This window comes from Diabrotica undecimpunctata, chromosome 3 (genome assembly GCF_040954645.1).
Source record: "Diabrotica undecimpunctata isolate CICGRU chromosome 3, icDiaUnde3, whole genome shotgun sequence".
In the NCBI taxonomy this organism is placed as follows: Eukaryota; Metazoa; Arthropoda; class Insecta; order Coleoptera; family Chrysomelidae; genus Diabrotica; species Diabrotica undecimpunctata.
Genome location: NC_092805.1, coordinates 113,965,811 through 113,979,016, shown reverse-complemented (window position 1 = coordinate 113,979,016; position 13,206 = coordinate 113,965,811). Strand labels below are relative to the sequence as shown.

Genomic DNA, 13,206 nt, shown 5'->3' with positions numbered 1-13,206 from the left:
ATATAACAAAATATATTAACTGAAAAATCAACACGATACAATTTGAATTTAAAATGCTGGCAAGTTTGGATCTGTAACATGAGAATCTGTCTGACTTAAGGTAATAAATTATATTTAATAGTCCCTTGACGAATGAGATGGCGAATATCAACACGTGCTCATGTTTACTGATGGGAATTTGATAAACGAATGTACTTTATCTCTACTATTAACATTAGCCTCAAATTCATGGATAATATTCAAAGAAGCTCGTAAGCGTAATGTTCCGTATTTCCAGTAAACCTTGCAGAATATTTGATAAACACAGGTCGACAAAAAGTAGGTGTTAGGAAACGATCTAGTTCAGACCTTCAAGTTCATCACGAAATCTTGTAAATCATTTGCCGTTGCAAGGAAAATCTCCTCGTAGATGTCATTCATGTACTTTTCGAAATGTGGAAAAAAAGAACAAAAACTATGTGTTTAGAATGTAAGCTTCACTTGCGAAATGACTGTTTTCAATCCTTTCATACTTAAATGTCAGAAATTTATTATTTTCGTTCAAGTTACATTTTTACCTTTTTGTTACTGGTGGGACATTTGTATCCTTTTTTTCCATACTGTTGGGACAAATGAGTCTCATTTTGTATTCTTTGTTTATTACTTAATTAAGAAAAATTTGTTTTCATTTATTAATCCAGTGATATTTGTTGAATATATACCGTATTTTTCGCGTACATTAGAAAAAAAATAAAATTCGTATTTTGAATGTCGATTTCTGCTGGGACTCATTTCTCCCAACCGTAAAATTACTTTTTTCTTTTTCAAGATAATATGGTATTGAAAGGGTCAAGTAATGACAAGCTAACGTTGACGGATACCGGATACTAGAAACATTCACAGCACACAGAAAACTATGGAGTTTCCAGAAAATTATACCGTATAACAGGAAAGAAATTTTATTTTGGTCAATGATTCTTCTTCTTTGTATGACATGTTTACTAATTTCTTATTAACTGAACTTTTCTTGAAGAGCATTTGTGTGTAATATTCTTACTCTTACACAATAAAAGTTTCAAAAAATGCTTAATAAGACAATATATATAGGCGGGTAATCTTTCGAAACTTTTGCACTTTAAGAATTTATAATAAAGTTCAATTATCGACCTTGCGATAATAGTTTGGAAAAATATATAGGCTAAGGGAAAACGGAAGGATTTGGATAAAGCATATTTTAAAGTTGGACAAATAAAACTTAAACATATCTTAACTATATTTTATTATTATAAATAAATATTAATAAAACATTTGGTTTTCATATTTTGAGCTCTAAAATTGTGTTCTTTTATGTGACTATGTATTTTAATGAACGTATTGCAAAAATTGCAATCTTCTTTAGATGTCGAGAGATATTAAGAATTTTCTTCAACACTCATTCCCGCCTGGAGCCAATTTCTTTTAAATGCCTGAGGTTTCGATGAATAACCAGGATCTATTAGTGATTTAGATTCTTGCAACATTTTGTTTATGTTTTGTTTGATAGGATCTATTAAGGTCCCCTTTAATTCTTCTGTGGTATGATTGTACAAAATATTCACAACACATTCATCAAAACGTTTTTCTACTATTTCCAGTTCACCTAATAACCTAAAAAAGTCGAAATAACTTTAAAAAATAATAAAATAAATGATTAGTAGAAAATACGATTTAAATTAAAACAAATAAACAAAAAGCTTTAAAGTTGCTTCTTACGGTGCATCAAAAATGCACACTGACCCTCACTTGCTGGTTTATAATGATACATTGGTTTTTCTATAGATGAAACATGGGGTACAAACAATTCCAGCGGCAGCCTCTGAACCGGAAAGCTAATAAGTAAAGTAGACATTTAATTAATATAGAAAAACACGAGAAATCTTACAAGTCGTCACCCTAGAGTTACACTATTGTATGTCGCAATTTTTTCATTTCCGAGATATTAGTGTAACAATGTTGTATGTTCATTAAACTTTATTTTTCTAAAGTTACAGAGATGTATCTTAACTATGGCGATGTAGACAACCAGAAATACAAGAGTGTACGGAAGTGAAACTGTGTTTTTGCAGTTGCGTAGTTGTATGTGTCACTTACACTCTTGTGTCACGCAGCATTTGTGCAACATAAGTGTATGGGTCACATACAACTTTGTGATATTAAAAATATTTATGTTTTTGGAGCTTATAGTTTTACTAAGGTAAGTTTTCTATAAAACTCTAAGTGTTGTAGAAAGCAATTATAAATGAAATTATACCAACCTTCTCTAACGTATCCCTATAAACATAATATAAATGCTGTGTGATATACCTACGCATGCATTTCATTGCATTTTGTATGCAATGAAATGCATGTATAATATTCGAGTATTCAAAAAGTGAGGTTATTTTTCTTGTGCTAACAATTATTTATGTTATTTATGTATTTATGTTTTGCAGATTCCAGTTATTATAAAATAATGATGGATACTATCGACTATGAAAATGACACACTGGCGGATTTAAGGTATATTTTTAATAAATCAATTATCTATTTAAATTGTAAATAAACTAATTTTCAGAGAAAACGTCTAAATGAGCACCATGTTAATGATTGCCTAGAACTATTTTCTTTTAATAGATATAATTTTCTAATAGGAAAATGATATCAAAGAATAAACCCAGTAATGATTTACGAATTTAGTTCTGATTATATCTTTTATCTTTTTAGAAATGCCCAACCACCATTTTTTGATTCGGATGAGTACGATTCTGACAAAGATAAAGAATACAAGCCTTCAAGTTCAAGTGATGAGGCGCATGAAAATGTAGATCACGTTACTGCTGAGACTGAAGACAACAAAATACCACAAATCTCTAAAACATTGACAAGAAAACGGCAAAGACGTCCAGCTTCCTGGAAGTGCAACATTAGAAAGGCAGCCCATGAAGCCGGAAAGGAGTACTTGTCAGTAAGGAATAAAATTGTTCCAGCCAAACGAATTAAAACCACGAAAGATTGTCTAAATATATGTTTATATAACTGTCAAAAAGTGATATCTGAAAGTGAGAGACAAAGCCTTTTTGACCGTTATTATACTTTAAATGAATCTGGGAAGAGGTTGTTTATATTAACCACAACCAAAATATACAGTGTTGAGCGTCACAGAAAGAACAAAAGCAAAGAAAACAGTAGAAGAAAACACACATTTACGTATCATTTCCAAGTCGGTAGTCAACTAATTCAGGTGTGCAAGACTTTTTACCTAACTACCCTAGCCATAAGTCAAACACCTATATACACCGCACATGAGAAAAAAGATATATCCAATATACCCCATGTCCCGGCACAAGGTAAACATACAAAATTCAGGGTCCCTGAAGAAGACGTTAATTTTGTAAAGATGCATATCGAGTCGTTCCCACATGTAGAATCACATTACTGTAGAGCAAACTCACAACGTCAGTATTTAGACTCCTCACTTACTATTAAAAAAATGTATGAACTCTACACTGAAGTCTGTATATCTTCCAGTAAGCAACCAGTTAAGGAATAATTTTATCGCAGTACATTTTCTAATCAATATAACTTACACTTTCACGTCCCTAAAAAAGATCGGTGTGATCTGTGTGAGGAGGTGAAGGTTCAGACGCAAAATGATACTTTAACGGAGGAGAAGAAATCGGCGTTTGAGAGGCACATTCAAAATAAAATTGCGTGCCGTGAGAATAAAAACAAGGATAGAGAGACTCAGACTACATTTCTAGTTTTTGATCTGCAAAATGTGTTAAGTTGTCCACATGCTGAAGTCAGCAACTTCTAATATAAAAGCAAACTCAACGTTTACAACCTGACAGCAATACTATCAAGAACAAAGCAGGTATATTGTTCTTTGTGGCACGAGGGTTTAATGGGAAGAACTGGTAACGATCTGGCAAGTGCTCTGATAAAAATTTTGGAAGCAGTATTTTTGGATAATCCAAATTTAACTTCTTTGTTGTTGTGGAGCGATAGCTGCGTCCCCCAGAACAGGAATTCAATCATGTCTGTTGCAATTTATCTTTTTATCCAAGATCATCCCAACATAGATACAATTACAATGAAATTTTCAACGCCCGGCCATTCATGCAACCAAGAAATAGATTCTGTGCACAGTTGTATAGAACGGGTTTTAAAAAGATCAGAGTATTATTCGCCAGTATCTCTATTACGAATTCTCTTAAAAGTAAATTCAAAAAAGCCGTATAAAATACTGCAATTAAAAAACAATGATTTCAAAGATTATAAAACATGTGCTGCTACATATAATTACAAATCAATTCCCTTTAGTCAGGTTGTTGCCTTGAAATTTACACAATCTGTGTTTGAGGTAAAATATAAAATTAGTTATTTACATGAAAATTGGGAGGAAGTTGTTATTCGTGATTCTCGTCCTACAAGAGCTGCAGCTGGTAGTATTAATATGTCCATTAATTACTGGTAGTATGAATAAATCCATGCCGCAACAAAAAATACAAGCTACAAAAAGTATGTTTAGATGGATGCCTCAAGTTGATAAAGATTATTACATGACTATCTTTCCAAAATAATTGTTTATTATTACTTGTTTATAGTGTTATAATGTTATAATATATTTTTGAGGAGCTTTAATTTATTTATTTGCAATAAATAGAATTAAAATTTTGTTTTTTTAAAAAGTGTTTGAAAATACAAAGTTGTATGTAATAAACATTACAGCAATAAACTTTTTCAGTAGTATAACATAGTTGTATGTTTTTTTTCAATATCCACATTTTTGGAGAAAACCCTAATTTTCAGTATGGCCCTGCTTAAAACCTTGACACATTGTAGCCAAATTTTACGTCTGTACTTATCTTAAATATTTATTTTTACAAGGGCCAGATTTACAACCATCAAAATTTTGTATTCCGTTTTTCTCAAAACTAGATTTACTACACATACAACAGTGTAACTCTAGGGCAACGAAGTGTTAAGATTCTCTTAGAATGTTCATAACGAATTATATAATATTTGCTTTATCTACTGCATATTGGAATAGTAAGGTATACAATTAACATAATATATATAAAATGTTTTGCCTTATGTATTGAACAATGTCAAAACTTTCTGAGTTGCAAGAGACAAGACATTTGCAAGAGTAATTTTTTAATTAATACTATTATGAAAAGTTCTAAATAACAGAAGTCATAGAATTCAACTATGTATATTACTTACGCTTCTAGATTTGCATGGATTCCCAGGATATGTCCTCGATTCACATGCCTTGTTTTAATTTGCCACGGATTGAACCAAGTATTAAATCTAAAATAATCAAATACCTAGTTTATAATTTTATAACTATAATAGTACAACATCCCACTACAAGATCACTACGTTCATAACGTAGTTCATCAAACTCACATTTTTACATAGGGTAGAGTGCTTCAAGAATGCGCATTTAAGGTTTAATCAAGTGTAAAATCCAAAACAATTGCGTTGAAAGTATATTTATTTTTATTTAAGCCTGTTGATACATAAACAACAAAATCAATTATAATTTGCGAACTAAACATGATTACTTTAATAGAAAAAGTGAAACTAAAAAAAAGTGCCTTTGCATACTCTTATAAACCCGCTTTTTAAAAGTACGCATTTAGGATTGTAAGATTGCGCACGTAATTTTATGAACATAGGTCACATTTATAAGATCTAAAACCTGCGTAGGCACTGACTTTTCATGCCACTATTCAGCACATGATATGCACTTAATCCAGCCTTCTGTGATCGGTTCTTTAAATGTTTTAGTTGCACCCTGGACAGCTCCAAATTTTCGTATGAGGCGTTGTTTTTGGCTTTGTGAAAACAGCTTTTTTTCATTTTTTTTGTATCTTCTCTGCCGGTCTGAGGTTCACATCTGATTTTCTTTTTAAACTTTCTCCCAGAAGCGCTTGCGGTGGTGGTAGATTATCGCCAACATCCAGTTTAAGTTTGTATTGTGGCTTTTTTTTTTCTCATTTTCTTCAATTAGTTGGTCCTTAAATGGAGAGCTGGTGATAATTTCCGACTTTGTGCTTCTGCGATTTCTGGATCTAACCACAATTAATTTAGGTAACGGAGAAATGGTTGTTAATTGAATATAACTTGATGATGTTCCAGGAGTGTTTGATGAATCAAATGTTTTTGTTTCTGGAGCTATATCAACTTTTTCTTCCAAAGTTATTGTAGATGTGTTTGGAAACCAGATCTTTGGGCTGAGGGGTATTGTTTTTGACCTGTAAAATTCTTCTCGTACAATCGGGTAGGTATTTCAGATGTAAGTATTTCGCTGATTATGGCATCTCTTTCATTAACATGAATATAATAATGGAATTCGCAAAGAACAATAGTTGGACTGTCAAGAACATTGGGAGTATTTTCAGAGGCTGATTCAAACATTTGATGTGGTTGAATATCGATTTCAGATATAGAGTTTTTAGCGACTCCTGATTGTACGTTAAACGCTTCTAGTTCCGTAGTTACTGTAGCTGTGGCAGGTTCTTCTCGTTCTGTGACAAAAATTGACATGAAGTCAGCGTCAGTAAATATGTCATTATTAAAGGGACATATCCCGGACACTTTAAAATCTTCAATTGCATTCGTAGCAGTTTTAAAGTATGCAGGAGCAAATATTAAAGCAATTTGGTAAACCGTAATTACCCGTCCTGGATGATTCGTCAGCCATTTTTCACATTCGTTGGAATAAAACTTTTTTAGCGCCCTAAAAAACCATCTGTCAAGTGGCTGCATACGGTGATTACTATGAGGAGGAAGTGTTAATGCGATAATGTTATAGTAGATAATAGATAATATGAAAGTGTGATTATCCATTATCAATAGGACTGGTTGTTCCTTTGTCGGCTTAGCGTGATCTCTGAAATGTGTAGCATAATCAACAAACAGCTCCTGATTGATGAAACTACTGTCGGATACCATTCCAACTGATGATGGTGGAGCTCCATCCAAAAGTTCTGCCTTCATTCTTTTATGTGGATATCGTGGGCGTTCTGGGAAAATCCACTAACTCACAAAAGTAAAGTTTTGAGTAAAACGCATTTAAAGATTTCTATACCTCTTAAAAATCAGGAACACTGGTTGGTCAAGTTCTGGTACCTGGATATTATTTGGAAGTATGTTATCCACACGTGGTGTGCACATTCATGTAAAAATATTTTGAAAAACATTATTTTATTGATGAAAACTGTGAAAAAGATGGAGTTAGTTGATTTTCCTTGTCACTGATTGCACCTATTTAATATAACGGTTAAAACATTTAAATGTATAAATTAATATTTATGGGGCAAAACCTTTTATAATAAAAGACAAAAAGGTCTTGAATATTTATATTATCAAAAAACAGATATACATAGAGATAAGTGCAGACACTAAGGGTTTTGAACACTCATGTCATCTTCGGTACCACTATCCCCAACATCGGGTTCAATTATGACATCTGTTACCAGTTTTGACATGGGAAGAGACCTGTACCAACCCTGAAATTCATCTGGTATAATGTTGTTTTTGCACAATTTCATTAAATCCTGCTTTTTTTGAATACTAATAGGTAGCTTTTTTGTGTAAAGCTTGGGTAAATCTTTTGGTTGATTTGGTGGCCTCCCCTTTCCGTAAATAGGAATTGAGCGGTAGGAGTCGGTATGTCTATACTTGTATTGAATTATGCCTGTGCCTGGTTCATGCTTGGAATATTTTAAGCTTTTAATTAGTAACCAATTAACAACCTTCCCAGTTTCGTCTTTAGATCTATTTTTAATAAGATTTTTTGAAAGGTGCTTCAAATCATAAAAATCTGTGTACTTTAGTTCTGTAATTTTATACGATTTGGAATTTTTTGATTTTCGCGTAGATCGGGCTATCTGGAAGATATTTAACCAATCGTTCATTGAATACACAGATACATGGTTTTTCGCTTTTTCTATCGCACTATGCATCGAATCAGCTTCCATATAACTGTGCACGCTTTCCAGAAATTTATGTTCTATAACGTTAATACGTGAATTATTCACTGCGTGTAACAAAAGGGCTACCACATGTTGATTTCTGTTTTGTTCTCCACATGTATCAGACCAAAATGCTATTTCAGTTACATGTGGAGGCAACTGGTTGATGTATTTAAAGAGGCACGTTCCTATCTCTGAACTCCCTCGTTTGCCTTTTATTTCAGTCCAACAATAACAAATTGCTTCTTCGGATAATTGGTATATGGTAAGGTTGTATACACATAATTTGCGAGAGTAATACATTGGGCTAACATCTGAACTTCGTATCTGTAACACAGATTGTAGATCAAATGTTACATACACAAAAGTATTATCTTGTAGTCATCTCTCCTTTGCAAATGACACTACAGTGTCTATCATTATCTAGGTTTTCCGCTGTAAATGGCTTATGCGTTTCACATATTAAGCACTGATCCTTTTTCGGCTTAAAAAATGAATAATTATAATTTCGGCCAAATATTCGTTTGTACGTTACCAGTGACACTGGTGGTTTTCCTTTCTCCTCCAATTCCCCCGTTTCGCATTTTTCTGTATACAACTGATACATTTTTAATATAGACAAATTGCTATCCAAATACTGCCTTTTAGTGTATCGTCGGGAGTAATGCGATTCTTTTGTGGAAAAACTTTCTATGTGGCATTTTATCTCGGCGATAACTTCAGGCTTAGTTTTATTGGCAGGAGATGACATCCCCCTTTTGTCATTACCAACAAAATTTCCAGATAAACCTCTATGTTTAAAAGCATTTGGAACAACACAGTTACCAATGTTAAGTGTTTTTAAGAAGAAAAGCTGGCATATACGACGTTTGGTTTTATTCTTCTGAAAATGGTATTGTTTAGAATTTTGACGAATAACTGAGTCATCAGTTTTGCGTCGTCTTTTTTCTGGACTTTTTACGGTAACATTACTTAAAATAAAATCTTTCTGTCTGACAAAATCAAGATTCCAGTATGCTAAACACATCACTTTCCTGTTTTCTTCTGTGAAGTCCTCGTGACATTTAAAGCGGCAATTTTGACAATCAACTGGTTGGAGTGTCTTAGCTGGTCGTTTTTTTTTTAATTTGATAATCTAAACCCTGACTTCGTTTTTTCCTGGCAACATTACATTTCTAAGTTTTAAGATTGGTTGCTTTTCACCTATTTAATTTTTTGATTGGACTCCTACTGTTTTCAGGGCTGTTCGGCTTAGACAGAGATAAATCACTATTATACTTAGACAGAAATAAATCACTATTATACGTTGGATCGTTGACGGAATCATCACTAAATGGATCTACAACAAACACTAAAATTAACGAATTGTACTTGAAATCTATATAAGTTTTATACCGGACAGTGGAGTTGTAGTTCTACATATTGACACAGGTTGTGGTTCTTCCTGAACAGCATTAACTTCGATCTGGATTTTGTGCCTTCTCAGCATCCTCCACCATTTTACACAATAACTTTCCTCTGCTATACATTCTAAAGAATTTTATAAACTAACCAAGTTGCATCGACGTCCAAACACAATTAAATTTAATGAAGTGTTTAGCAAACATAACCGCACTATTTGGAGTTAGTTGATTCTCCTTGTTCCAGGTTCTACTATTGCGGCTTGTATAGGCAACTAAAATTACACTATGTGCAGTTAGTTGATTTTTCCTGTCAAGCTTTGTAATTGTTTGTGAATAAGAATCAACTAAGTGCACTTAATTTATTTCTGCTGTATAAAAAATTCCGCTAAAGGAGTTGGACTAAATCATAGTTCAGATTTAAAAATGATGAATGACGAATTTGAAGATATGGGGTTTTTCCTGTTAAAATATTTATGTTTCTGGATTTAATCGTAATAAAATGTCAAAATTGAAAAAAATGGAGTTAGTGGATTTTCCCAGAACGCCCACGATATATAAATGCGGGAGGATTATATTGTCCACTAGCACTCATTGTGCATACAACAGTAACATTGGTTCCCCGTTCTGCACTAGATATTTTATTGACACCTTTTTCCTTTTGTAGAGAAAACTTTAGGAGGCCTGTTTGGGACAGTGGAAAATCCCGATTCATCCATATTGTAAATTGCATATGTCGGGAATTTATATGTATTCAATAACTTCGAGAGATTTTCATAAAACCGCTTACACTGTGGTTCATTAAACCCAATAGCCCTGGCGACGCTAGTAGCGGTGGGTTGGCTCAAACTAACATCTTTGTGTCGTACTCTTACAATATTAATGACTGCGCACTCTTAGAAAACGAGCATGTTTTAACAAATGCTAGTGCTGCCTCCATCTTGGCGCGAACAGTTCTGACAGCAGGATTTTGATTGACGGGTGGAGCGGACGATATTTTCTTTATGAGAGGTCTCCAAGTCGAAGGTAACCGTATGCCGTCATCTCTTTTATTGAGATAATTTGACCTTTTTTCAATTTTTATGGCTTCTCGGATAATTCTTGGTTTATAGAAGCGGATGGGGGCTATGGTTCTGGAGTTTTCAAAATCAACTTTGTGACCTCTATGAAGATGGTGTTGCCTAGAGCTGAAATCGAGTCGGAATTGCGAACGGAAATGAAATGTTCCATTTCCTTTCCGACAAGAGGTGAAAGTTTTTGTTGGGGGGTAAATATTGTCTTTATTCCTCTTGATTTAAGAATTTTGTCGATTTTGTCAGTGACACCTTTGATGTAAGGAAAAAAAGCTTTCGTATGATGAGAGTATGAGTCTTTGGGTTGAGATTGAGTGCGAGATTGATGTCTGTGAATGCTCATATTAATGTGATTTTCGCGGTAACCGTTTTGGATGAGGGTTTATTTTAAACTAGAGAGCTCAATGGGTCTACTTGCATGATCGCATCTTGATCGCAACGTATTGATCTTGAGACAATCGTATTAATGACTGAACTAATTTGTGAAGGTGAATGATGAGAGTTGGCATGCAAGTAACGATTGGTATGGGTGGGTTTTCGATAAACAGAGCGATGAAAGCCTTGGTATTGGTTTTTCTTTGTGATAACGTCGAGAAACGGTAGGGATGAATCAGATTCCACCTCCACCGTGAACTGGATACCAGGATGTATACCATTCAGATGGATTTGAAAAGACAAAGCATCCCTGCCATGGGGCCAAATGACGAATATATCGTCAACATATCGTAGTCAACATGTGGGTTTGAGCATTGATGTAGTTGGTGCTCGAGTCTCGAAGTCTTCCATAAAGGAATACGTATAAACGGATGCGCAAGCTCCCTATACGTGAAATAAAATCTTAACTGTCTTTTCCTTGTTATTTCGATATACTCTGTACGAGTACTAGAAACCAATTCGCTAAGAATTTTGCTTAGTTGAAAAGATATGTTGTGGAATGCAAGTTTTAGATTCCCCATGTCTCTCTTAACACCTTTATCAACGTCTGTTTTTGCCTTGCAATTCTTAGAAGGCACAGATTAAAGCGGAATTCTTGAATTTGGTTTCGAAAATTAGTCTACGATTTTATTATCAGATGTCGCTACATTGCGTCTATACGAAGCCATGTTATAGTTGCTTCCTAAGACAGAGAAGAATTATTTCACGTTCAGAGCGCTTGCGAAAGCCGTTCTGATGATGCCTATTGGGCTGAAATACGTATAAACGGATGCGCAAGCTCCCTATACGTGAAATAAAATCTTAACTGTCTTTTCCTTGTTATTTCGATATACTCTGTACGAGTACTAGAAACCAATTCGCTAAGAATTTTGCTTAGTTGAAAAGATATGTTGTGGAATGCAAGTTTTAGATTCCCCATGTCTCTCTTAACACCTTTATCAACGTCTGTTTTTGCCTTGCAATTCTTAGAAGGCACAGATTAAAGCGGAATTCTTGAATTTGGTTTCGAAAATTAGTCTACGATTTTATTATCAGATGTCGCTACATTGCGTCTATACGAAGCCATGTTATAGTTGCTTCCTAAGACAGAGAAGAATTATTTCACGTTCAGAGCGCTTGCGAAAGCCGTTCTGATGATGCCTATTGGGCTGAAATACGTATAAACGGATGCGCAAGCTCCCTATACGTGAAATAAAATCTTAACTGTCTTTTCCTTGTTATTTCGATATACTCTGTACGAGTACTAGAAACCAATTCGCTAAGAATTTTGCTTAGTTGAAAAGATATGTTGTGGAATGCAAGTTTTAGATTCCCCATGTCTCTCTTAACACCTTTATCAACGTCTGTTTTTGCCTTGCAATTCTTAGAAGGCACAGATTAAAGCGGAATTCTTGAATTTGGTTTCGAAAATTAGTCTACGATTTTATTATCAGATGTCGCTACATTGCGTCTATACGAAGCCATGTTATAGTTGCTTCCTAAGACAGAGAAGAATTATTTCACGTTCAGAGCGCTTGCGAAAGCCGTTCTGATGATGCCTATTGGGCTGAAATACGTATAAACGGATGCGCAAGCTCCCTATACGTGAAATAAAATCTTAACTGTCTTTTCCTTGTTATTTCGATATACTCTGTACGAGTACTAGAAACCAATTCGCTAAGAATTTTGCTTAGTTGAAAAGATATGTTGTGGAATGCAAGTTTTAGATTCCCCATGTCTCTCTTAACACCTTTATCAACGTCTGTTTTTGCCTTGCAATTCTTAGAAGGCACAGATTAAAGCGGAATTCTTGAATTTGGTTTCGAAAATTAGTCTACGATTTTATTATCAGATGTCGCTACATTGCGTCTATACGAAGCCATGTTATAGTTGCTTCCTAAGACAGAGAAGAATTATTTCACGTTCAGAGCGCTTGCGAAAGCCGTTCTGATGATGCCTATTGGGCTGAAATACGTATAAACGGATGCGCAAGCTCCCTATACGTGAAATAAAATCTTAACTGTCTTTTCCTTGTTCTTCCATAAAGATATTGGCAATTACTGGAGATACTGGAGAGCCCATTAGGGCACCATTTATTTGTCTGTAGAACTGATTTTGGAAGATGAAATACGTGTTGGACATACAACGTTTAATGAGAGATAAGTGGTTTTGCTGGATACTGTATTTAGTTTTCAGAATGTTTAGAGTTTCGTCTATAGGAATGTTAATTCCTATAGTGAAACAATAGAAGCCCTGAAAAAGACCCGACGACTCCGAAGAGGATGTCGAAAGCTCGGCGAAATGATAATGGACGCGGTAAACAGAAGGGTTGGG

General features: G+C 34.3%; 1 protein-coding gene across 2 annotated transcripts in view; it reads right to left on the bottom strand.

The window, feature by feature from the left end:
- Window positions 1–1,247: 1,247 nt before the first annotated feature.
- The window catches only part of LOC140437252 (hexosaminidase D-like), a 61,953-nt gene continuing 49,994 nt past the window's right edge, over window positions 1,248–13,206 (bottom strand). For both annotated transcript variants that reach the window (XM_072526663.1, XM_072526664.1), the window contains 2 exons: window positions 5,227–5,313; window positions 1,248–1,626 (listed from right to left, as the gene is read on the bottom strand). In XM_072526663.1, the coding sequence (XP_072382764.1) occupies window positions 1,392–1,626; window positions 5,227–5,313 (322 nt within the window). In that variant the 3' untranslated portion in view covers window positions 1,248–1,391. The remainder of the gene's footprint in view (window positions 1,627–5,226; window positions 5,314–13,206) is intronic.